General features: G+C 40.6%; 1 protein-coding gene and 1 pseudogene across 1 annotated transcript in view; one reads left to right on the top strand and one right to left on the bottom strand.

Annotated features, from left to right (window-relative positions):
- Positions 1–25,575, top strand: part of Tnn (tenascin N) — a 73,136-nt gene that overhangs the window by 30,020 nt on the left and 17,541 nt on the right. Inside the window, exons 8-17 of the mRNA XM_020154137.2 lie at positions 2,533–2,796; positions 3,656–3,919; positions 7,494–7,757; positions 9,785–10,048; positions 11,943–12,206; positions 14,568–14,831; positions 18,296–18,559; positions 22,456–22,586; positions 24,039–24,171; positions 24,614–24,765. Of these exons, the coding sequence (XP_020009726.1) occupies positions 2,533–2,796; positions 3,656–3,919; positions 7,494–7,757; positions 9,785–10,048; positions 11,943–12,206; positions 14,568–14,831; positions 18,296–18,559; positions 22,456–22,586; positions 24,039–24,171; positions 24,614–24,765 (2,264 nt within the window). The remainder of the gene's footprint in view (positions 1–2,532; positions 2,797–3,655; positions 3,920–7,493; positions 7,758–9,784; positions 10,049–11,942; positions 12,207–14,567; positions 14,832–18,295; positions 18,560–22,455; positions 22,587–24,038; positions 24,172–24,613; positions 24,766–25,575) is intronic.
- Positions 11,125–11,251, bottom strand: LOC141414140 (small nucleolar RNA U109; annotated as a pseudogene).

The raw sequence follows: 25,575 nt of genomic DNA, 5'->3' as shown, positions 1-25,575 counted from the left end.
TCAGAGGAAAATGATTCATGTATTGTATAGACCTTGTTCTGAGCAGTTGCTGAATATAGAGATGATCAGAGAAGCAGGTATAATAGTCGGGAAAATGGCTCTAGAAGCTTGGCTGTCCAGTTTTTAACCTGGGCTCTGCCATTTACTAGCTAAGTTGCTTTGGACAAGTTCCTCAATCTCTTACACATAAAATGGTGCATGGGCGTACGTACATATGGTTATTGGATGGTTATGTAAGTTAACTCACATGAAGTGTTTGGCACATAACAAGTGCTGTATAAGTGATAGCAATGATTACTTCTTAGAATGTTGATCAGCATCTGACCCTTGGAATAGTTATGGTGCACCGCTTCCTAGATCGTGGAGGGGCTCAGAGAGCTGATCTGACTTCTAGGGGAGGAGAGAAATTGACAGTAAGGATGGTGATAGCTAAATTTGTTTAAAGGTTGGGTCAGCAAACTTTCTGTAAAGGAACAGATAGTAAATATATTTGGCTTTGGGAACCAAACAGTTTCTGTTGCAGCTACTCAACTCTGCCAAGAAAGTATGAAAATAGCCACAGATAATATGTGAATGAAGTGGCACAACTGCATTCCAATAAAACTTTATTTATAAAGCCCTGCAGTGGGTCAGATTTGGTCTGCAGTCTGTAGATTACCATGTCCTGGTTTACATTACCCATGACATCTTTTCAGTAGGATTTTGAGCATCATGAAAAAGAAAGAGCATGTGGGTCAGTATTTTTAAGACAATGGAGGTTGGAAGCTAGATGTGCTGGAAGACACCTGCAATCGCAACTACTCAGGAGGCAGAGGCAAGAGGATTTCAAGATCAAGGCCTGCCCAGGCAAAGTTAGCAGGACTCTGTCTCAACAACAAAAACCCAAACAAACAAAAGGACTAGGGGCTTAATTCAAATGGTAGAGGCCTTGGGTTCAATCTCTAATCCACCCTTCCTCCCCGCCAAACGGAGGTTGGACTAAAAAAGAATGTTCTCCTCTCTCAGGGGAGGGTGAGATGAGTAAATACCCTACCAACTGGGGAACCACTGGGGTGTGGGTATTGCCACTTGTGGGGGTCAGTTATGGAGCTCTGCTCTGGGGGAACAAAGATAAACTTCATGGCTCATGCTTACATGCTGTCTATCCTCTAGAGAAGAGAATGAAAAAGATATGAGTGAGTTACGGTCTAGAGGAACCTACCTGTGGGAACCTAAAAATGGGTACCAACCACAGACTAGGGTGGGAGAGGGGTCATGACAGGCTCTCAGAAGAGGTGACGCCTGAATAGAGCTTGGAAGAACAAATAGGAGTTAGCAGTGGAAGCAGTGTGTGCAGAGGCCTCACGTGTGACAATAGGACAGGTTAGGTCATCTCAAGTGGTTTCTTATGGTGGTACAACAGTGAAGGAGTGCTAACGGCAGCTCTGGGTCCCAGGAGCTGGATCATTTGTTGTTATATGACTGATGTCTGTGATGGGGGTGATGAGTGTCTATGGTGCATTCTGAATTCTGTGCTCCTTAATGCCAGACCAGTCTTCTAACTTGGCCATGTACTCCACTGAGCAGACCCAGAGGTGGTGTTCAGGTTTGGAATATATATACTTTCTGCAAAAGCTCAACCTTTTGACAACTTGGTTTTTGAAGCGTACACTAAACCATACGCTAAATTACTTGAATTTTTGACACTCTGAGGGTTTATTCTGAGGAGAAAGTGATATTTCACACCTAAAATGCTATTAATAATAATAACCTGTAGGTATTTACTGTGCAATATTTAGTATTCATCATAGCCTGTAAGGTAGGTGAAGAAACAGAGACTTAAATTACACAACCTGTCCCAAGTGAGCAACCAAGGAATGGTGGAGCCCAGATTCTAAGCCAGTTTACTCACATAGACCCAGGCAGATTCTACAAATATGATTTTTTTATGTTGGTACTGGGGTTTGAACTTAGGGCCTCAAATTTGCTAGGCAGGTCCTCTATACTTGAGATACTTTGCCAACCCAAATAAGATTTTTTTTTTTAGCTCAGACCTCAGACATCATCAGTTTAAAACTCTCCTGGATCCCTGGCTACTGATATACTATTTTATATGAAAAGAACTGACAGGTACTGCTTCCAGGATATTTTTGTTCCCAAAGAACATATTAGAGCAGATGGAGAGAATTACTGAGATGTAATTGCTTTCAGGTACAAGGTGTTAGAAACTGAAAGAATGTGTTATGTAAATCCAGGGTAAAGGAAATATTTGTATGTGAAGACCAATTCTTTTTTATCCAAAAGGAATGGAAAAAGTTTACAAAGTTGATCTACATGTTGGCTTGGTCTAAAAACTCCACTCATTAAATGCTGATAACTCATTTGTGGAATTTTTGATCACTTGTTAAATTAAACCCTTACATTCTCTCAAACATTGGCATATAGAGTTGACTCTGAAATTTATTGAGACTATCATTTTGGTTGTGCATGTGTTGGCCTTTCAGGAACTGAGGATAGTAAAGGCTACCCTCCTCTTTTGTGTCTTTCTTAAAGAAATCGATAGCCCAGCAAACCTGGTGACTGACCGGGTAACAGAGAACTCGGTCACTGTGTCCTGGGATTCAGTGGAGGCCGACATTGACATGTATGTGGTGAGCTACAGCTCTGTTGATGGAGTGACCAGGGACGTTCCGGTGGGAAAGGACAAGAGCAGCACTGTCCTGACAGGACTGAAGCCAGGTGTGGAGTACAAAGTCTATGTATGGGCCAAGAAAGGAGACCGAGAGAGCAAGAAGGCAAACACCAAGGCCCCCACAGGTAATGAGAGAGATGGCCAATTGGAATTGAATTCTGAGCTTGTGAGTTTGTGTATACATGATCTCAAAGGTTGTAGCCTGAAATGAGAGACTACAAATTAGATTTTTTTTTTTGGCAGTACTAGGGCTTAAGCTTAGAGCCTTGTGCTTAGTAGACAGGTACTCTACCACTTAAGCCATGCCCCCAGCATAAAATTTTATTTTTATTTATTTTAATTGTTAATTTTTGGCTATACTAGGGTTTTAACTCAGGGTCTTGTGCTTGCTAGGCAGGTGCTCCACCGCTTGAGCCATACCTCCAGCCCTTGCAATTAGAATCTTAAAGATGCAAGACAGACAGTGAGCTCTAGTAGTGCTCAGTGGGCTGGCTGCTCTTCCTTTACAGTGATCAGCTGTTCTCCCATCCAAGTACTAACCAGGCCCAACCCTGCTTAGCTTCCAAGATCAGACGAGATCGGGCACGTTCAGGTGGTATGGCCGTAGACAGTGATGAGCTGTTCATGAACCCAACTGGCCACCAGAAGGAAGAATTAAAGTTGTATGATAGCACTGTTTTTAGCAGGCACAGCCAATATGTATGTAGGATCTGGTTATTGGATTATTTGTGATACTACTTTTAGAGTGCTTGCCAGTAAAGTGGCCCTTGATGAAATGATATGTTAGGCACACTGACATCATGGCAGATGTCTAGTTCGCAGTCTTCATGTGCTATATGCTACGAAAGACATTGGTCCTCCCATGTTTTAGAGAGCTGAAAGCCTAGAAAGGATGCTAAGTTATAAGGATGAAATTGTGGTGATGGGAAGGTGGTGTGCCTTCCACTGTCAGAGCTTAGAATTTTCTAAACATTTTTATTTCAGACATTGACAGTCCCAAAAACTTAGTGACTGACTGGGTGACAGAGAATACAGTCGCTGTCTCCTGGGACCCTGTGCAGGCCAACATTGACAGGTATGTGGTGAGCTATACTTCTGCTGATGGAGAGATCAGGGAGGTTCCAGTGGAGAAGCAGAAGAGCAGCACCGTCCTGACGGGCCTGAAGCCAGGCATGGAGTACAAGGTCCATGTGTGGGCCCAGAAGGGGACCCAGGAGAGTAGGAAGGCTGATACCAAGTCTCTCACAGGTAATGGAGCATTCCTTATCACTGCATCATTGCTAAGCTCATGGTCTGTCTAGATTGATTCTCCTTCTCTTGACCTTGGCAGACAGGCAGAATTCATTGACCAGAGATTGGTATCTATCCATAATAAATTCTGTACCCCTTATTTCTTTTTAATGGTTTTTGGTACATATGTATATATGTATGTGTGTATGTATGTATGTAGTTATTTATTTCTAGGACTTGGTTTTGAACTCAGGGCTGCCTTGTTTGCCAGGCAAGTGCTCTACCACTTGAGCCACACCTCCAACCCCAAACTTTGGTCTTCAAAGATTGCTCATAGTCTCTCATTCTTCTTCTGTCTCTTGGTTGTTAAGACACTAAATAAATCAGTTTGGTAAAGAATAAATATGAAGCTGGGTGCCAGTGGCTCACACCTATAATCCTTGCTACTCAGGAAGCAGAGATCTGTAGGATTGTGGTTCAAAGTCAGCCCTGGGCTGACTTTGTGAGACCGTATCTTAAAAAAAAACCCATCACAAAAAAAGGGCTGGTGGAGTGGCTCTATGTGTAGGCCCTGAGTTCAAGCCCCAGTACTGCAAATAAATACATAAATAAATATGAAGAAAACCCAAGCAGCTTGGAGATTAAGAGTCAGATTTGTGGATTGGGAGACTGGGATTCAAAAATAACTAAAAAAACCCTCCTCACCTGTTTAAGTCCTTGCTATGAAGCTTGTTCTTGCTTAGATAAATGTCTTAGGCAGAAAAATTGCAATGTTTGTTAACTAAAATCAAGCCAGTATCTAGTCTCCCAAATGTCAATTTTTTTTAGCAATAAAAACATCCATTTCTGTGTAATAGTCCATCTTTCATTTACAATTGGTTGTTTATATGCTAGTTGCCTGAGGGGAGAAGAACTGCTCAATTTCTCTTGTATTTTGCTCTTTGTACTTCAAGCACTGTTCTTCCAGCTTGCTAAGTGCAATTTCTGATCCACTTATGTTTGGCACAACTGGGAGAGATAAGATGAGGAGAAGCCACAGTCAGGAGGAAGACGTGTGAGGTTCAGGAAGAGGAGAAGCCAGGGGTCAGGAGGAAGTAGGTATTAGGAGGAGGTGGGGTGAGGGGTTCAGGATGGCGGAGAAAACAGGATTCAGGAAGGAAGAGAGTCAAGGGTCTGGAGGAGGACAGGCCAGGGGTCATGGAAGGTCCTGCTTGACTGTAACAACCATGGCTGTTTTGGGCTTGTCATGGGTCTTGATGAGTGTTAAAACTGTTTTTTTTTCTCTCATGGAGCACTTTTGTGCTTGTCTTATATTGGTGTTTCTCACTATACTAATCCTATGGGTAAATGCTGGTGTCCTCTGGTCTCTTGCTCCCCTCCTTCCATTCATACATCAGAAGATGCACTCTCGTGTCTCTGATGGAGTCACCTTGCTCCTCTAGGTATTTCTCTAGGATAACCCCAGACAGAGCCTCCTCTGTTGGCCCACATCTGGTCCAGGGGGAACACACATGTGTCCTTTGTCCATTCAACTTGGTGTACAGCCATTTGCAATGCTGCAGCCTCTCTTGCTCTGCATCAAGCAACAAGACATTCTCTCACACCTTAGATATTTTAGTCATATGTCAGACACCAGACCACAATGCTCCCCAAGCTTTAAGAAAAATTTCTTAACCTTGGCATTATTGACATTTTGAGTGGGACAATTTCTGTAGGATATTTAGCAGTGTCCCTGATGTCTGTGTACTTATTAGATGCCAGTAGTCTCACCACCCTGCACTGAGTTGTGACCATCAAAAATGTCTCCAGAAAATGCTAATCACTCCTGTTGAGATCTCTTGCTCTATAGTATACATCACAAGTTCTGTAAGTGATCTCACGGAAAGTGCTTATTTAAGGCTTGGGTCCCACCCATGGGCCTTACTAGATAGCTCTGGTCAAATAATTTCATTCCTTAAGTCCCAACTCACTAGCCTTTCCAACCTTTTTTATAGGCTGGAGATAGTTGGTCAGCCAAGGGTCCTAAAACTTGCTTCTACCTTGACTATGGGCACTCAAGTTGGAATATAGATACCAGTTTTCTTGGAGTCAAAGCCTACAGCAGTATATGCGATAGGACCTTTGAACAAATGACTTTAGGAAAATGGCTTTTGAATGAGCTGTGTAGAATAAAGAAATAATGCTATTTTCTTGGTAAAATACCTTTTTGAGTAACTTTTAAGTGTGTAGCACAGAGGAGAATAATCTTTTGGATTTATTAGTTATCAATAAATTGATACCATTACCAATAATAGTTGATGGTCTTGGACATCTACTCAGTGCTAAGATGGTCATAGAGACATGTTATCAAATCATATACTACAACAGTTCTGTAAGATATAAACCACTCTTTGGTTTTCCCCCCTTTGGAGAAGAAATTTTGACACAAAGCCTGGTTTACCTGTTATTATACTTTGACTTACAGAGTGACTATTCTGTGGCTTCAGAACTGTAAACACCTTATTACTTTAATATTTTCAAAGCTCCCTCTCTCTTTTTTTTTTTTCTAAGACAGGGTCTTGTTATGGAGTATCACCAGTCACTCCCCATGCTTAGTACTGCTAGCCTTAGGTAACAACTGCTGTCTGTCTGAATCGATTTTCATGTACACGCAATCATACCATATATGGCCTTTTGTGACTGACTTCTTTCATGAGGCATAATGTTTTCTGGGTTCATGTAAATTGTAACATGGATCAGCACTTAATTTTATTGTGAATGAATATTTTGTTGTATGGATATACATATTTGCTTATCAATTTGCCATTTATTGGACTTTTGGGTTGTTTCCACTCTTGTTATTATGACTAATGATGCTAAGTGAGGCATTTGTGTTCAAGTTTTTGTGTTCATATATGTCTTCTTCATTTCTCTTAGGTATATGCTTCAGAATGGGATTATTTGGTTATATGGTAATTCTATTTTTAATTTTTGAGGTACTACCACACTATTAAAAAAGTGGTTGTACCATTTTACATACCCATCAGCAATAAATGCAGGATATTTTTTTCATTGACTTTGGCCTTTAGAAGAATTTTTTTTAATTGGTAGAGCAAGAACCCATGTCCCATTTTATAGTTGAGAATACTCAGATAAAGTGAAGTACTTGATTTCTGCCAGTCACATGGTTAGGTGATGGTCCTGAAATATATATAGTTTGATTCCTGAAATATTTATGGAATATTAAGGTACATTAAGGTTGGTTTCATCTCAGGCCAACATTTACAGATGAGGAAATTGAGGTGTTGTCAGAGGCAGCTGTGTCCAAAGCCATAGCTGGCCAATGGCAGAGCTAGCTGTCATCAGCTGAGTAGAACCTAAAGTGCTTCGAGTCCTTCTAATTCTGGATGTGGTGCTCATTCCACTGTCCTGCACTGCCTCCCTGAGGACTCCAGAGTCCAGTGTGGAGACAAGGTCGCTGTCCATGAAATAACTAAAGACCAAAGTATGAGGGAAAACAATAAGAATAGGAAACTCTCTCAGCCTAAGCAAGATGGTCTTGCTCTTTGGTGCCTGCTAATAGTGTTTATTGATCAGCACTTTTTCCTTTTAGACATTGACAGCCCTAAAAACCTAGTGGCTGACCAGGTGACAGAGAACACTGTCACTGTCTCTTGGGATCCAGTGGAGGCTGATATTGACAGGTATGTGGTACGTTACAACTCTGTCGACGGAGAGACCAGGGAATTTCTGGTTGGGAAAGATCAGAGCAGCACCATCCTGACAGGCATGAGGCCAGGTGTGGACTACACGATTGATTTGTGGGCCCAGAAGGGGACCCAAGAGAGCAGGAAAGTCAACACCAAGGCCCCCACAGGTAATTGATCTCATCCTTTAAAGTGTTACACCTATTATCCTATGCCTAATTGGGGTTAAGTTTGGGTTTCTTTCTCTGATATTGGTAAAAATAATAAATAATTATAGATAATGTGGATGTTAGACCATTGTCTTACAACTCACTCCATCCCTTTTAACGTATCATTTCATATTGAGAAGCTCATTTTCAGCCTCATACTTTGACCTTATAAAGATTAATGGTGGGCTGTGTGCGTGTGTCGGGGGGGTTGTAACTCAGTGGTAGAACACTTGTGTAATGGGTGAGGCCCTGGGTTGATCTCCAGCACCAAGAAGAAAAGCACACACATAAAAAAACAATGATTGGTCACATTCACTCACTCTTCTCACAATTACATATTTCCTTTGTGGTCAATTTCAAAATATTTCTCTTGTAATTGAAGAGATATAAAAAAAGATAAAAGATACAAAAATATATGTTAGGATATGTGCACTAAGTACTTTAGGGAAATGGCTTTTGCAATGATCTCTTTGGAACAATGAGGGATTATTGCTTTCTCAGTGAATAAATCCTTCTTTGTGTGCTGTGTGTTCTATTCAAGGATCCTACCATTGCAATTATGTACAAACAATAATTCATAATTTTAAAGTTTTTCATCTCTGCTTCTTCATTTGTTAAAGACATTATTACAATGTATTTACATACTAAAATTCACTCCTTACAGTGTACAATTCAGCCATTTTAGTATATTTACAGAGTTGTTCAATTATAACCAAGGAACCTACTTACTCCCAATTACTTCTATCCTCACTCTCTGAAGCCCTAGGTAACAGTTACTGTCTGCTATACAAATTTACCTCTTCTGGACATTTCATATACTTTGAATCATATGCAATGTGCCCTTTTAATTTTTTTTTCTTTGGTGGTACTGAGTTTGAACTCAGGGCTTCACAATTGCCAGGCAGGTGCTCTACCACTTGAGCCACTCTACCAGCCCTACCATGTGGCCTTTTATGACATTTCTTTCATGAAGCATTCTATTTTCCAGGCTCATCACATTGTAGCATGTATCAATACTTAATTTGATTATGAATTAATATTTCATTGTATTGATATACACATTTATTTATCAATATGTTGGACATTGGTTTGTTTCTATTTCTTAGCTATTATGAGTAATGATGCTGGGGACATTTGTGTGTAAGTTTTTTGTGAGTGTGTGTGTGTGTGTGTGTGGTGCCAGGGATCCATCTCATGACCTGACACATGCTAGGTAAGTGCTCTAACACTGAACTACTTCCCTGCATACACCTCTCTTAGGAGAAATCATATCACTATTAACTCAGAGTAGAATTTCTGGATTATTTGGTAATTCTAACTTTCGTTTTTGAGGAACTGCCAGAAAGTTTCCAAAGTCATAGCTCAATTTTACATGCCCAGCAGCAAAGATTGAGGACTATATTCGTCATTTACTTGGTCCTCCAAGGAATTTGGTGAGCCCATAGATCAGGAATCAATACCTCCTTTTTGCAGCTGAGAATCCCCAGATACAATGATGAGCATGATTTCTATAAGTCACATGATTAGCTGATGATTCATGGGGTTTGATTCCTGAAATGCTTATGGAATATTAGGACACCCTAAAATTTGTTTATTCTGAGGCCCACATTTACAAATAAGGAAACTGAGGTGTTGTCAGAGGCAACTGAGTTGTCCAAGGCCCCAGCTGGCCAATGACAGACCTGAGATAAGATTCATGCTGGGCTGACTGGAGCCCAAGGTGCTTTCTTCTCCTTAGCTCTGCCTCTCAGGCTGGGACTAGAACCCAGTCCCTCTAACACTGGATGTGGTGCTCATTCCACTGTCCTGTGCACCTCCCTGAGGATCTAAGGGTCCAGCTGCAGAGACAAGGTTTATGTCCATGAAACAACTGAAAACCAGCATAAGAGGTGGGGCAGCTACAAGAACAGAAAACTCAGCTCAGGCAAAATGTTCTCACTGTTTAGTCCCTGTTATTAGGATTCACCAATTAGCATTTTTCTTTTTAGACCTTGATGGCCCCAAAAACCTGGTGACTGACCAGGTGACAGAGAACACTGCCATAGTCTCCTGGGACCCAGTGGAGGCTGACATTGACAGGTATGTGATGCGTTACACCTCTACTGATGGAGAGACCATGGAGGTTCCAGTGGGGAAAGAAAAGAGCAGCACCATCCTCACAGGCCTGAGACCAGGCATGGAGTACAAGTTTGATGTATGGGCCCAGAAAGGGACCCAGGAGAGCAAGAAGGCCAGCACCAAGGCCCCCACAGGTAATGAAAATTGTCCTTTGGGAATGTAATGCCTGTCATGCTAAGTCTATAGGAAGACATTTGATTTCCCTTCTCTGACTTTGGTAGAAATCAATGATCAGTGGAAGACTAGAATGGTAGATTTTTGTCACACTACTCACACTGTCACTCAATTCCCTTTGACACATTATCTCAAAATAAGGACCTCATATTCAGTCTCATACTTTGTTTTTTGAGACAGGGACTCACAAGTTACCCCATATTGGCCTGGAACTCAGTGAACAGCCCAGGCTGGCCTTTAATTTGAGATCTTCCTGCCTCAGCCTTCTGAGTGCTGAAGATATAGGTGTGTGCCCCCCCAGTCAACAAGCAGCCTCACCATACTAAAGATCAATGGTGATTGATACATCCACCTCTGTTCCTCTAATTGTGTATTTCCATAACGATCAATCTCAAAATATTCCTCTTAAAAAGGAACAGATATAAAGAAGTCAGGTAGTTGGGATGTGTGGGCTAAGTACTTTAGAGAAATGGCTTTTGCTGTGATGTCTTTGGAACAGGCGGGGTTATTGCTTTCTGGGTGAATTAATTCTCCTTTGAGTACTGTACATTCCTCTCTGAGGAGCCTATGGTTGCAAATATATATAATTAACAGCCGATAATTTTAAAGCTTTTCCATATTTGTTTCCTCATTTGTTAAGGATAGCCTTGTTAAGATGTATTTACATGCTATTAAACTCAGAATTATACAATTATTACCACTGTATATTTAGAGTTTTTCATCACCAAAATGAATCTTCTATTCATTGTCACTCACTCCCAAATCCTCATTCTTTCCAGACCTAGCTAACAACTGCTCTGTGTGTAGATTTCTCTCTTTTGGAATACTTTTTCATGGAATCACACATATAATGTGTGGCCTTTTGCGACTGACTTCTTTCATGAAGTATGATATTTTCCAGGTTCATTCATGTTGTAACATATATTAGTACTTAATTTTATTGTGAATCAATATCATGGTATAGATGTATTACATTTTATTTATTCATTTGTTATTTGTTGAACACTTAGGTTGCTTCCATTCTTTTTTCCCCCTTTTTTGTAGGAGAACTATACTACCATTCAACCTCTGTTGTAAGGTTGGCAGCCCTGAGAACTCCCTTTTTAAATGTAGCATTTTGTGGATGTAGCTCTGCTCCTAAAGGAAGGCATTTCCTCATGCAACTTCCATTCTTTTGCTATTGAGAATAATGATTCTATGAGCATTTGGCCGTCAGTTTTTGCATGGACATATATGGCTAGGAGTGGAATTTCTGGATCATTCTGTCATTATTTTTGAGAAACAGCCAATATACTTTGATGTCGATTATGTCATTTTACATAACTACTAGCAATTAAGTGAGGGGTGTTTTCTTCATTTACTTGGTCTTCTCATCTGGAATCAACATCCCCCAATTTATAATTGAAAATCCTCAAATACAGTGCAGTGCATAATTTCTGTGAATCACAAGGTTAGCTGATGATTCATGGGGTTTGATTCTTGAAATGCTCATGGAATATTAATATACCTTAAAATCTGTCTATTCTGAGGCCCACATTTATAGATGAAGAAACTGAGGTGTTGTCAGAGACAGCTGAACTGTGGCCAATGCCAGAGCTGGGTTAACATCAGTGGTCTGTCAATTGGAGCCCAGACTCAGACCCCTGATGTGTTGTTCCTTCCACTGTCCTGTGCTGCCTCTCTGAGGATCTAGGAGTCCAGCTGTGGAGACAAGGTCTATAATTATGTCCATGGAACAACTGAAAACCAACATACGAGATGGGAAAACCATAACAGAAAACTTTCTCAGCCTAAGCAAAATATACTCTTTGGTGCCTATTACTAATGTTTATTGATCCGCATTCTTCCTTTTAGACATTGATAGCCCCAAAAACCTAGTGACTGTCCAGGTGACAGAGAACACTGCCACTGTCTCCTGGGACCCAGTGGAAGCTGACATTGACAGGTACATTCTACACTACTCTTCTGCTGATGGAGAGACTAGGGAATTTCTGATTGGAAAGGAGCAGAAGAACACCATCCTCACTGGCCTGAGACCAGGTGTGGAGTACAAGGTTGACGTGTGGGCCCAGAAGGGTGCCCGGGAGAGCAAGAAGGCCAGCACCAAGGCTCTCACAGGTAATGAAAAATTGTCCTTTGTAAAAGTAACACCTGCCATGCTAAGCTTATGGGAAGTCAAGCTTTGTTCTCCTTCTGTGGCATGTGCAGAAATTGATGATATGTGGAAGCATAGAACAGTTTCTCTTCATAATCAACTACGTGCACTCTTCTTCACTTTCCTTTAACTGGTTTCCTTAGAAGTCAGATCTTGGTGACCATCTCCAAGCTGTTTTGTGGATGGTTGTTTCTACAAATCCTCTTCTGAGTTCATGGATCATTTGCTAAACATACTAAGTTTGTGAGTAAGAACAGAAAGTGAAAATAAAATATAATTAATGATAGTATATTAAAAATTTCATTTTTAAGAATATATATATTTTGTATAGGAAAGAGTAATAGAGAGTGAATATGATCAAGATATATATGCAGGTGTGGAAATATCACAATGAAGCCCCTTTGTACAATTAATATATGCTAATAAAAAGAATATAGATTTGACATCTGCCATAGAAAATATATGTGTGTGGTTTACTTTACTACAAATGAGTCACAGTATAGCTATGAAACAAATTTGTAATCATAAATGATACCTTCTATTAGTGAGGTGCATATGGTGTAGGTATAGAGAATAATGAGGTATGGAAGTTTCTTAGACAGGCTGGGTAAATAGCAATAGGGTACATATTGACAGAAACTCAAACAACAGTTTCTTAAATAAGAGAGTAGTTTAATCCTCTCTGTAGAACAGCAAAGTATAAGTTGGCCTCTGTTGTGAGAATATGGTAACTCTTCATTGCATTCTTATCTTACTAGTGTGAAAGAGATGCATGGTCATATTTTAAATAGTGATGTGACCATCAAACCAGTATGGCAAGGGTATCTGTACTTGCAGAAGAATATTAGAATGTGTTTTTTATATATTTTTTAATCTGCAGATTGTTCTTGGTAATATCTCTATTTTCACAATATTAATTCCACTAACCCATGAATATGGCAGGGGGGAGTTTCCATTTTATGGTGCCTTTTTCAATTTCTCTTTTCAAGTTTTTATAGTTTTCATTGTAGAGGTCTTTTACCTCCTTAGTTAAGTTGTTCCTAGGTATTTTTTTTTTTTGAGGCTATTGTGAGTAGAATTGTTTATTGTTGATATATAGAAAAGCTTTTGGTTTTTGTATGTTAATGTTATATCCTGCTACATTACTGAAAGTGTTAATTAGATGTAGGAGTTTTTCAGTGGAACAGTTAGGATTTTTTAGGTATAAGATCATATCATCTGCAAATAGGAATACTTTGAATTCTTCCTTCCCTATTTAAATCCCTTTTATTTCTTTCTCTTGCCTTATTTTCTGGCTAAGAATTCCAGTATTATATTGAATAAGAGTGAGGAGAGGGCACACCCTTGTCTCATTTTTAATTCTAGAGGAAGTGATTCTAGTATTTCCTCATTTAGTTTGATGTTGGCTACGGATTTGTCATGTATACCCTTTACTATGTTGAGATGCATTCTTTCTATTCCTAGTTTCTTCAAACCATTTATCATAAAGGGATGCTGAATTTTGTTAAAGCGTTTTTCTTCATCTATTGAGATGATTATGTGATTTTTGTTTTTGATTCTATTTATGTTCTATACTGCATTTATTAATTTGTATATGTTGAACCATCTTTATATCCCTGGAATGAAATCAACTTGATCATGGTATATGATCTCTTTAATGTGTTGTTAAATTTGACTTGCAAATATTTTTATTGAGAATTTTTTTTGATAATTGATGTTTATCAAGGAAATTGCTGATTTATTTAACAATATGTCTTGAGGACCTTCCAAATGCCTTGTCTTCTACTGGGCACTGGAAGCACAAAGGGGGCAGGATGCAGTCTTCTTCACCCTGGAACTTACATTTGGATCTGAGGAACTTACATTTGGTATGAGGTAGAAGTCTTCATTGCAATGATGGTGGACACAAAATTTTAGCTCCTTGTAAGCAAAGGCTTAGTCTTCTTCAGTTCTGAACTCTGTGTACTGCCTAGAACATGACTTGTACAGACTTGGAACGCAATGTACTTTACTAAATGAATAAAGATATTTGTTATGTTAAACTTTTGGTAGAGGTTATAACCCCGGTTTTCAAATTCTGGTCTTTTGAGCATTCTGTTTGAGGAGATAAGTATATTTGGGGAAAAAAGTATATTTGGGGAAAAATATTTGTGTGTGAAACAGCAAACAAACACACAAACAAAACAAGACAACTAAAACAAAAAGAGAGTGTATGAGATAGAGACCATAAATCATGAAAGAATCTCACCTCAGGAAATATGGCACCTGTTTCTGTACCCAGAAGCCTGTTAATAGCACATATTGAATAGCACTTTTCCTTGTAGACATTGACAGCCCAAAAAATCTGGTGACCAACCAAGTGACAGAGAACACGGCCACCATCTCCTGGGACCCAGTGCAGGCCAACATTGACAGGTACATGGTGAGCTATACCTCTGCCGATGGAGAGACTAGAGAGATTCCAGTGAGGAAGGAGAAGAGCAGCACTGTCCTGACTGGCCTGAGGCCAGGTGTGGAGTACACAGTTCACGTGTGGGCCCAGAAAGGGTCCCGGGAAAGCAAGAAGGCTGACACCAAGGCCCCCACAGGTAATGAACATTATTCTTTGGGAATTAACACCTGTCATGCTAAGTCTATGAGAAATCAAGTTTTATTTTCCTTTTCTTACATTGGCAGATTGTAGGAGGAAAGAGATGAGCACACTGGATTAATTATTGCAGGTTGATCTATGACACAGCTGCTTTTGGAGTTTGTGGCCGCAGGAACTGTGTGGTTTGTTTTAGGAGAGTGGCTTAATCCATTTTCTGTTGCTATAACAGAATACCACAGATTATGTAAATTATAAACAACCCAGGGTTTTGTCTAGTAGTTCTGAAGTTTGACAAGTCCAAGAGCATGGTGTCTGCATCTGTCAAGAGTCTTTGTGCTGTATAATAACACGGCAGAAGGACAAGTGAGCATGCATGCAACACAGAGGGCAAGAGGGCACTGAACTGAAACCCACTCGTGAGATAACTAACTCACTCCTGTGATAATGGCATTAATCTATGCATGAGAGCAGAACCCTCATGATCCAATCACTTCTCAAAGGTTCTACCTCTTCATACTATTACAGTGGCAATTAAATTTCATCTTGAGTTTTAGAGGAGTCACACATTCAAACCATACTGAGAGTTAGCTGTACAAAACCTTCATTCACCTGAAGAAAGAACAAAACATAAGTAATAGACTCATTGCTGAGTAATCTTCTTAAAACTCCTCTTAAAGACTATGTTCTTAACCATGTGTTTCTCAGTTATAGAAAATTGTAGGAAATAATGCAAAACCAATATAAAGTTCCTTAAACCATTGGATTAAACAACTGTCTTGTGGCAAGCAATTTTATGTTGGTTTGACTTATTAGTTAATGGATAATATAAAGTTACAGATATAAACCCGGGCAGCTACAGCCTGTGGTTAACTAACTTTTAATGAGCATCTAAGTTCCAGATTTAGCATTAGAGTGGTGAACAAAATAGATATGATTTTACTTTCTTAAAGTCCAATGGGAAGGCCAATGGAATGGTTCAAGTGGTAGGGTAATTGCCTATTAAAGTTCAATGAGAGAGATAGACAATAAACAAGAGAACAAATTTATAACTATAAATTCTGGTAAGTTTTACAAAGGAGGTGAACATGGTATTAAGTATAGAGAATAACAAGTAGGGATAGTTCTTAAATAGGGTGAGTCATACTAGGATTCATATGGTCAGAAACACCCAAATAGCAGTTATTTAAACAAGAAAGGAGTTTGTGCCACTCTGTAGAATGGCAGAGTATAAATGGGCCAGGGCTGACAGCAGCTCCCTGGTACAGGAGACCCAGATCCTTGTCTATTGTTGCTCAGTTATCCCTAGGGAGTTGCTGTCATTTACATGGTATCCATCCATGGAAAGGGGTATGGGAAAGAGAAGGGCATGACTGGAATATTGCACACATCCGTTATCCTCACATTTCACTGTCAGATCCAAGACAAAGTGCCAGATCTCTACAAGGGAGGCTAGGAAATAAGGTCTTTACATGGATGGCCACATTCCCAGCTTTAACTTCTGCTACACTGTCCTGTAAAAGTGTCCTGTAATATTAAATAGCCATGTTTAAATTTTAATTAATTAAAAAATTGTTTCCTCAGTTGGACTAACCACCTTTCAAATGGTCAACAGCCACATGTGATTAATGGCTAATATATTGGAATAGTGCAGATTTTGGAAAATTTGCATTATTGCAGGATGATCTATTGGACAATATGATTGTAGGAGAAGGGGAGGATGAATCTTGGGGAAGACTAGCCATTTATGGTGTAGGCCCTAACCTGGCATGTCACACAACATGGTTGAGGAACTGAAAAGAGGCTGATGTCATAGGAGAGAAGAAGGTGAAATAATAACTGTCCTGAGATGAGGCAGGAAAGAGCATGGGTCAGGTCATACAGGACCACATTGTGCTAAAGCAGGAAGTGTGGTACATTTATTAAAAGAAGAGTGGCATGATACAATATTCATTAGAAAACATTTTCCAGGCTACAGTGAGGAGAATAAATGGGAGAAATGACAAGGGTTGAAGTGGGAAGATTAGTAAAGAAGCTATTATAAAACCAGGAGAGATGGTGATGATTTGGACAAGTGTGATGGCAGTAGGGATGGGGGAAAGGGGATGTCCAAGAACATACTTTGGAGGTATATATGGCATACTTGATGGATGAGATGTGAGGTGAGAAGAAAGTGAGGAATCAAGTATGGCCTGTGTTTCTGATTTGAGCCACATGGACAATTGTAGTACTATTTTCTTAGGGAGGTTGAGAGGCAAATGTTTGGAGAGAACATTAAGACTGTTAAGGATTTCAGTTTGAGATTCCTTGGTTGATTGAGTAAATTATTTATTAAGTCCACAAATACTTACTAAGTAACATAGGCCAGGTGCTGTGATGGATATACAATAGTAGATACAAGTCAGGGGATCACAAGTGATACTTTTGTGAAGCAATGAGCTCTGTTGGTATTTCAAATTGTGGACATGGTGAGATCACCTATGGAGAATGTAGAGAGAGAAGAAAAGAAGGTACTTTGTATACTACAACATTTGAAGTCTGATATAAAAGACTGAAGAGGAGGTAGTGGAGGCAGTGAATTAGGAGAAAAATCAAGAAAGTGTATAGTCATGGAAGCCAACAGCTGAGAGTGTTTCAAGGAGTATGGAGTAGATTACTTCTGCCTATGATACTCAAAAGTCAAGTAAAGCCTGGATGTCAAATGTCCACTAGAAAGCTGTCCAGACAAAAGTTGTTTGTGACCTAGATTAGGAGACCTAGTGATGTAGTACAGATAGGTGCCAAACATGATTGAATTGAGGAATGAATAGGAGGTGAGTGAAGCTAAGATATCTAGATACTTCTCTTAAATCTGTCAGTTGAGAAGTACAGAGAAAGGGAATGATATGGGAAGGGATGAGACATTCTAGAGTTTGCTTTTCTGAGACTAATTGTGTAGGAGAGAGGTGGTAAATGAAAGGAGTAAAGTCCTTGAGAAAGTGGGAGAGCTCAGAATGGAGAGCTAGTCTTAGTTTGAACAGAAGAAAACAACCGGAGCTTGCACAAGACTCTTCGTTTCTTAGGTTTCATTTTCTTTTCCTTTTATAAATTAAGAAGAGTAGAAGGCATGACTTAGTTCTCAAATTTGGTGCAATGTAACTAGATACCTTGGGGATAATAACAGAGGCTCTTCCAACAGCAGTTTTGATGGTTATATTTATTGTTTGTATTTTTATTGTTATTTTGGTGAAAAGTATAGGGATAGAAAATTTCTGTATTGATAAACGTGAGGTGATTTGATTCCTTTTAGTTTTAAAATCCACTTGCTTGTTTCCCTGGGAAATGAAATTTGGAGCTTTTTACCCCCATCTTAACTGGAATTATACCTTTATTAATGATAACCTGAGTGGAGAGGTCCTTGGGATGGGGTCATAAGACACTCTCCCTTGGACCTAAAGTCGGTCTTTTCTAAATCTTTTAAAAAAGAAATCGACAGCCCTAAAAACTTGGTGACCAACCGGGTAACAGAGACTACAGCCACCATCTCCTGGGACCCAGTGCGAGCCAACATTGACAGGTACATGGTGAGCTACAGCTCTGCTGATGGAGAGACCAAGGAGGCTCCTGTGGCAAAGGATCAGAGCAGCACTGTCCTGATGGGCCTGAGGCCAGGTGTGGAGTACACAGTCCACGTGTGGGCCCAGAAAGGAATCCGGGAGAGCAAGAAGGCTGACACCAAGGCCCTGACAGGTACTGTGAGGGACCAGTGAGGGTCCCTTCATGTTTATCAAAAGCAAGTCTTCCTCCATAATGGTGAGCAGGGAAGGTGCTTACTTTACCTGAGGACAATCTTTTTTTTTTTTCATTTTTCTTTTATTATTCATATGTGCATACAAGGCTTGGTTCATTTCTCCCCCCTGCCCCCACCCCCTCCCTTACCACCCACTCCACCCCCTCCCGCTCCCCCCCTCAATACCCAGCAGAAACTATTTTGCCTTTATCTCTAATTTTGTTGTAGAGAGAGTATAAGCAATAATAGGAAGGAACAAGGGGTTTTGCTGGTTGAGATAAGGATAGCTATACAGGGCATTGACTCACATTGATTTCCTGTGCGTGGGTGTTACCTTCTAGGTTAATTCTTTTTAATCTAACCTTTTCTCTAGTTCCTGGTCCCCTTTTCCTATTGGCCACCTGAGGACATTCTTCAAAGTGGCTTCCTGTTTACTTTTTTTTGAGCTAATACTTGGATATGAAGAAATAGGTGTGGATCACGTGGTATGATGGTTGTGGAAAAGGTGGCTTCCCTCAGTCACATCCACTGAGGCTTGGATAGCAGAACCTGGTTGAGCCTCTGGTCCAGTATGGAATACAGAAAGGCCTTTTCTGTTTCTAGCTTCCCTGATGCTAATGGTGGAGCATCTTCCTCTATGCCATTACCACTTGAAGATTGAAGGTGCCTGGGTTATATGTGTTTTTTTTTTTTTTTTCATTTTTCTTTTATTATTCATATGTGCATACAAGGCTTGGTTCATTTCTCCCCACTGCCCCCACCCCCTCCCTTACCACCCACTCCACCCCCTCCCTCTCCCCCCCCTCAATACCCAGCAGAAACTATTTTGCCCTTATTTCGAATTTTGTTGTAGAGAGTATAAGCAATAATAGGAAGGAACAAGGGTTTTTGCTGGTTGAGATAAGGATAGCTATACAGGGTATTGACTCACATTGATTTCCTGTGCGTGGGTGTTACCTTCTAGGTTAATTCTTCTTGATCTCACCTTTTCTCTAGTACCTGTTCCCCTTTTCCTATTGGCCTCAGTTGCTTTAAGGTATCTGCTTTAGTTTCTCTGCGTTAAGGGCAACAAATGCTAACTAATTTTTTAGGTGTCTTACCTATCCTCACCCCTCCCTTGTGTGCTCTCGCTTTTATCATGTGCTCAAAGTCCAATCCCATTGCTGTGTTTGCCCTTGATCTAATGTCCACATATGAGGGAGAACATACGATTTTTGGTCTTTTGGGCCAGGCTAACCTCACTCAGAATGATGTTCTCCAATTCCATCCATTTACCAGCGAATGATAACATTTCGTTCTTCTTCATGGCTGCATAAAATTCCATTGTGTATAGATACCACATTTTCTTAATCCATTTGTCAGTGGTGGGGCATCTTGGCTGTTTCCATAACTTGGCTATTGTGAATAGTGCTGCAATAAACATGGGTGTGCAGGTGCCTCTGGAGTAACCTGTGTCACAGTCTTTTGGGTATATTCCCAAGAGTGGTATTGCTGGATCAAATGGTAAATCGATGTCCAGCTTTTTAAGAAGCCTCCAAATTTTTTTCCAGAGTGGTTGTACCAGTCTACATTCCCACCAACAGTGTAAGAGAGTTCCTTTTTCCCCACATCCTCGCCAACACCTGTTGTTGGTGGTGTTGCTGATGATGGCTATTCTAACAGGGGTGAGGTGGAATCTTAGTGTGGTTTTAATTTGCATTTCCTTTTTGCTAGAGATGGTGAGCATTTTTTCATGTGTTTTCTGGCCATTTCAATTTCTTCTTTGAGTGCATGATGTGGCCTCTGGTCTCAGTTGAGCTTTATGGAGTCAGGCCTCACTTGACATGGAGGTCCATCGGTCCTTCCACACAGTCTGGGAAAGATCTGTTCATCCCCTCCATGGTCAATTGCAGCAACCGGGGCTATGGGAATTAGAGGTGCCTTCAATTTCTTTCTGGTTTTTATTAGTTAAAATTAGACAAAAACAATTGGGGTTTGAACTCAGGACTTTGTGCTTGCTAGGCAGTTGCTCCATTCTTGAGCCATGCCCCCAACACTTAGGCCTGGGCTGGCCGTCCTCCTATTTACACTTCCCATGTAGTGCACTACCATGCCTAGCTATTGGTTGAGATGCGGGGAATCTCCCTAACTTTTTGCAGGGCCTGGCCTCAGACTGTGATTCTCCTGATCTCTAACTCCTGAGTAGCAGAGATTACAAGTGTGAGCCACTACACCCAGTTTAGCAAACATTTTTAATCCCCAAGTTAATATGTGTTTATAACAAAAAATTTCAAGTTAAATAAAGGTGTATAAAAACAAAAACAAAAACAAAAAAGTGCCTCTTTTCTCTATCCCAGACTCCTGAGAACCCTGTGTGACTCTCCAGAGGCAACCAATAACCAGGGTCTCCCTCCTCCACTTCCTCCCTCCATTTGCCTCCATTTCTTTCTTCTTCTCTCCTTGTTCCTTTTATCTTCTCTTCCTCCTTTATCTTCTCATTGTTTAATTTCCCCATTTTTTAAAGATAATAATGAAATGATCATCTTTCTACTTCATAGAAATGTGAAAGTAACCAAAACAGACATTGAAAGTCCATGGCCAGGAGACCAGTAAGCAAAGAGATGTCAGAAACTAGCTTAAGATATTTAAATAGTACAGTTTTGCTTTGATTTGGAAAGGAAGTTCAGTTTTCCCATGTGATGGATAGAATAAGATCCATGCCAGATGTTATGCTTTAGAAAATCAAACCAAGCTGATATTATAGAAATTCAAAATTTGTCAAAACAACCTAATTCAAAACAACAGCTGCCTGAGTTCTATTAAGACACTGTAATTCAGTTCTCTGCTGAAAGGCTGCTGAGTAGAAAATAGCCTGGAGATGTCTTTTTGGGAAGTTCTAAATTAAAATTGCCTTCTATGATGTTTTTTCAAAGTGGACATTTCCATTCATATCTTATTTGGTTAAAAAAAAAGAAGTCTGACCAGTTATTATGGTGACTAGTGTTTTTGCGGAGGTTTGGTTTCGCTGCTTGTATACTCACACATGCTCTCTGGTGTTTGGGTGGTGAAGTGCATTCAAGAAAGAAGGCGTTTTTTTTTTTTTGTTGTTTTATTTTTAAACCCTGCTCCCCTTCTTTCTTTCTATAAGCACTCTCCTCCCTTCTTTCTGTACTGGGTATGCATGTAAGGCCACACACTAAGATATTAAAGAAGTATTTTTATATTTCTTTTTTCCACTTTTTTTTTTTTGATGGGACTGGGGTTTGAACTCAGGGTCTCATGCTTGCCAGGCAGGTGCTCTACCACTTGAGCTATTCCGGCAGGCTATATTTCTTAATTTCCATCACAAACCCCATTACACTTGATGGTCAATAATCTCCGTACCTTTAGAGTCTTGCCCCTTCCTCGGGGCTGAATATTAAGTCTTTGGGAATTTATCAGGCATTTGGTTGTCTCTCTAGGCAGGTGTTTTCTGAGTTAGCACTAGGTTCTGTGTACAGGAACTTTTTAGATCTGTGGCTCTTGTTCTTTTATGTTACTTTGGGTCCCTGCCATTGCTGAGAACCCGTCTGCTAACCTCTACTGCTCAGTATCCACTACTCTCTGGAAATCTGCTGGGGTGGTGGTATTCCAGATTCCCTCCCTCTGAGATCCACCCAGTGCCCCATTTCTCAGTCCTCTTATTCTCAGTGGGTCTGTGCTTTTGGAAACAAAGGTTAGGACAGCTCTGTGGCTAGGAAGAGCAGAATTTACTACCTGCTTGAAGGAAAGAGGAGAAATGGGAGGATATGTGCAGAAAAATACAATTGATAGCTTAAGAATTATCTAGTCTCTGTTGTATTTTAGTAATAATAATTGCCTGACTTTTTATTTACAGAAATCGACCCTCCCAAAAACTTTCGTCCATTTGGTGTGACACATTCCAGTGGTGTATTGACCTGGATGCCCCCCTCTGCTCAGATTGATGGCTACATTCTCACCTACCAGTTCCCAAATGGCACAGTGAAGGTACTCTGGCTATCATTGTCTTTCTCTTGGTGCTTTCTCTTCACAGCCTTTCTGTGACTCAACTGTTTTGGACAAATCAGGTTGATTGCTGTCTATATGGCAAGCTGCTGATTAATCCATTGAGTTTTATTGATCACTTGCTATGGGCAAGGCACAGTCATTTGTGAGCACTATGGTCTCATTGCAAGGACTAACCTTTGTGCCTGCTCCTAGCTGAACGCTGCATAGTTGCTAGCTGTACATCTCCCACCATGTTATTTATTTATTTACTGGTAATGGGGATGAGTCCCAAGGGCTTGTGCATGCTAGGCAGGGCTCTTTCACTGAATTACATCCCCAGATCTGGTGCCTTTTCCCCCTGTGGTGCTGGGGATCAAATCCAGAACCTTGAACATGCTAGGCAAAAATGTCCTACCACTGAGCTACATGTCTAGCCTTATATTTTTAAAATTTATTGTTGGTCTTCCATAATAAATGTAAGTTCCACGAGGGCTGGGAATTTTTGTCTGTTTTGTTTATTGTTGTATATGAATTGCTTAGGATAGTGCTTTGCACATGGTAGGTTCTCAGTAATTTTTAGGGGTACTGGAGATTGAACTCAGCTTTTCACATCCTTGGTGAGCACTCTACCACTGAGCTGCATCCCTAGTAGTTTTCAATTTAATTTTAGTTAAGTTTAATTTTTATTTTATTTATTTTGAGATAGTCTTGTTAAATTGCAATTCTCAAGACTGCAATCCTTCTGCCTCAGCCCCCTGAGTCACTGAGATGATAAGTGTATGCCACCATATCCAGCCATCAATAAGTATTTTTTGAATGAATTAATTATTTTAAGGGTTATACCTCCCCTTGAATCTGAAGGCCAGAAAAACTTCAAACCTTGTTCTAATAGAAAATTTTCATGTTTACCCTTGGCAAGGAAGAAAAAAAGGAGGAAGGAAAAAAGGAAGGGCTCTTTGATATATTTATTATCACCGTGAATGTTTATGACAGTTCTGCTAGGGAAGTTAGCCCTGTTCTTATAAAGGAAGGAAGAGAGATTCACAAGGATTTATTGAAATGCCAACTATTTCCTTTCTTTCATAGATATCAATGTCTAGTTTCACATTCTCTTTTAATATCACCTTGGCCTGGCATTGCCAGCCTGTTGCTGCTAGCAGTGGTTATAGCCAGTGCCCCAGCATACAGCTAAAGGTGGAAGTCCCTGGGAAACCTGGCTGATGCTCCTCAGGTGGCAATACATGACCTTGGCTTTCAGCTAGAGTTTCCAGTAACTGGATGGATCACCGTGGCACTGCCCTCCAGAGAAGTGGCCAAAACTCACTAGAATTCTGGGCTGTCATTGAGCCTTTGGTGAGAGTCTACCAGTAGTACCAGGGAATGCAATTGTCATCTAGGGTCTTACGGGAAGATAAACTGAATCACTGACTATACTTCTCTATTGTTCTGTAGGAGGTGCGGCTCCAAAGAGGAGAGCAGAGGTTTGAGTTGCAGGGCCTGGAGCAGGGTGTCACCTATCCTGTCTCATTAGTTGCCTTTAAGAGTGATCGCCAAAGCAGAACTGTATCCACCACCCTCTCTACAGGTAATGTGGAATCCAGCCCTGGGAGTGACAGTGCAGTAGAGGACAAGCTTTGGAAAGGCCAGGGAGGAGCAAGTGGATACAGAATTACAGAAGTTTTGGCACGGGAAATGAAAATGGGATTATGGGTTCAAAAGAAATCTATCCCCACAGACAGAGACTAAAGAGGGGAGCAAAATAGAGTATAATTTATGTTGCAGGAATGTTGAGTTGGGGTGCATGTGTGTGATATGAACTTGACCTTGAAGTGCATTTGTGGAGTTTGCTGACAGCAGAGTGAGTGAGAAAAATAAGATGTGATTAAAGAGTTGGAGAAGCAGAATGGTAGGAGGTTATGGAATAATTTTCAAGCAAAATAAAATTGTCCTTAAAAAAAGGTAAAAGCCTCATTGCCTTTCTTCCTTGCCTTTCTTCTAATGACACTGTCCTTCTGTTTGACTCTCAGTTGATGCTCGTTTCCCACACCCCTCGGACTGCAGTCAGGTTCAGCAGAACAGCAACGCTGCCAGTGGCCTCTACACAATCTACCTGAATGGTGACGTCAGCCGGCCCATGCAGGTGTACTGTGACATGGACACGGATGGAGGTGGCTGGATTGTGAGTGTCACAGAGCCCTGGGAAGCTCCATGCAGTGCCTGGTTTGTGCACCCAAAGGGCTGGTCTCAGCTGCCCCATAGAGTGTCTGGGATTCCATTCTCCTCTGTCCTTGGGAGAGAGGAGCTTTGACGGGATGCAGCAGTTTTGAGAGAGATCCCATTCCACCCTAAGGATAGGGCTTGGTACTTAACACCTCTCATAGAGCAGGCTTGGTTAAATGATGGCTGATGACTATGCAGGTTTTTGGGCTTATTATCATCTAATAATGCCGGAATATGTGTATTACCTATATTCTGCCCTCTTTGAAGCACTTTCATAAGCCTGACCCTCACACGATAGCTTTAGAATAAGTGAGAGAGGATTATTATTCTTGTCTTACAAATGGGGAAAGTGAGGCTGACAGAAAAACATGCTTTGGCTGAGTCAAACAAGTTAATGACATGCTGGGACCAGACTTCAGGACTTCAACCTCCTAACTCATTGGTCTGCCCAATCGGTCGTCTTGGGTTATCCAATGAGGGAGACTCATCCTTTTTTGGGGGTTCAGTTCTCTGAATTGGAGCCTGTTGTCCAGGTTCTACATCCCGGTTCCACAGTACAGAAACAAGACCTTTGGGATTTTGATTTGAAAGACTAATGCCTGAAAAAGGGAATCTTGGGCAATGTTCTCTTTGTCCCTCTTCTGTGTGGAGCTTTTATTCTCTTGGGCCATTGTCTGCTTAAACCACATGACATCTTCTTTGATTGCATGACTGATCCAATTATATGATGAACTGCTGCTCAAAGTTGCAACCTGATCCTTCCATCTTC

Source organism: Castor canadensis, chromosome 11 (genome assembly GCF_047511655.1).
Source record: "Castor canadensis chromosome 11, mCasCan1.hap1v2, whole genome shotgun sequence".
Lineage (NCBI taxonomy): Eukaryota > Metazoa > Chordata > Mammalia > Rodentia > Castoridae > Castor > Castor canadensis.
This window is presented reverse-complemented; position numbering and strand designations above follow the sequence as displayed.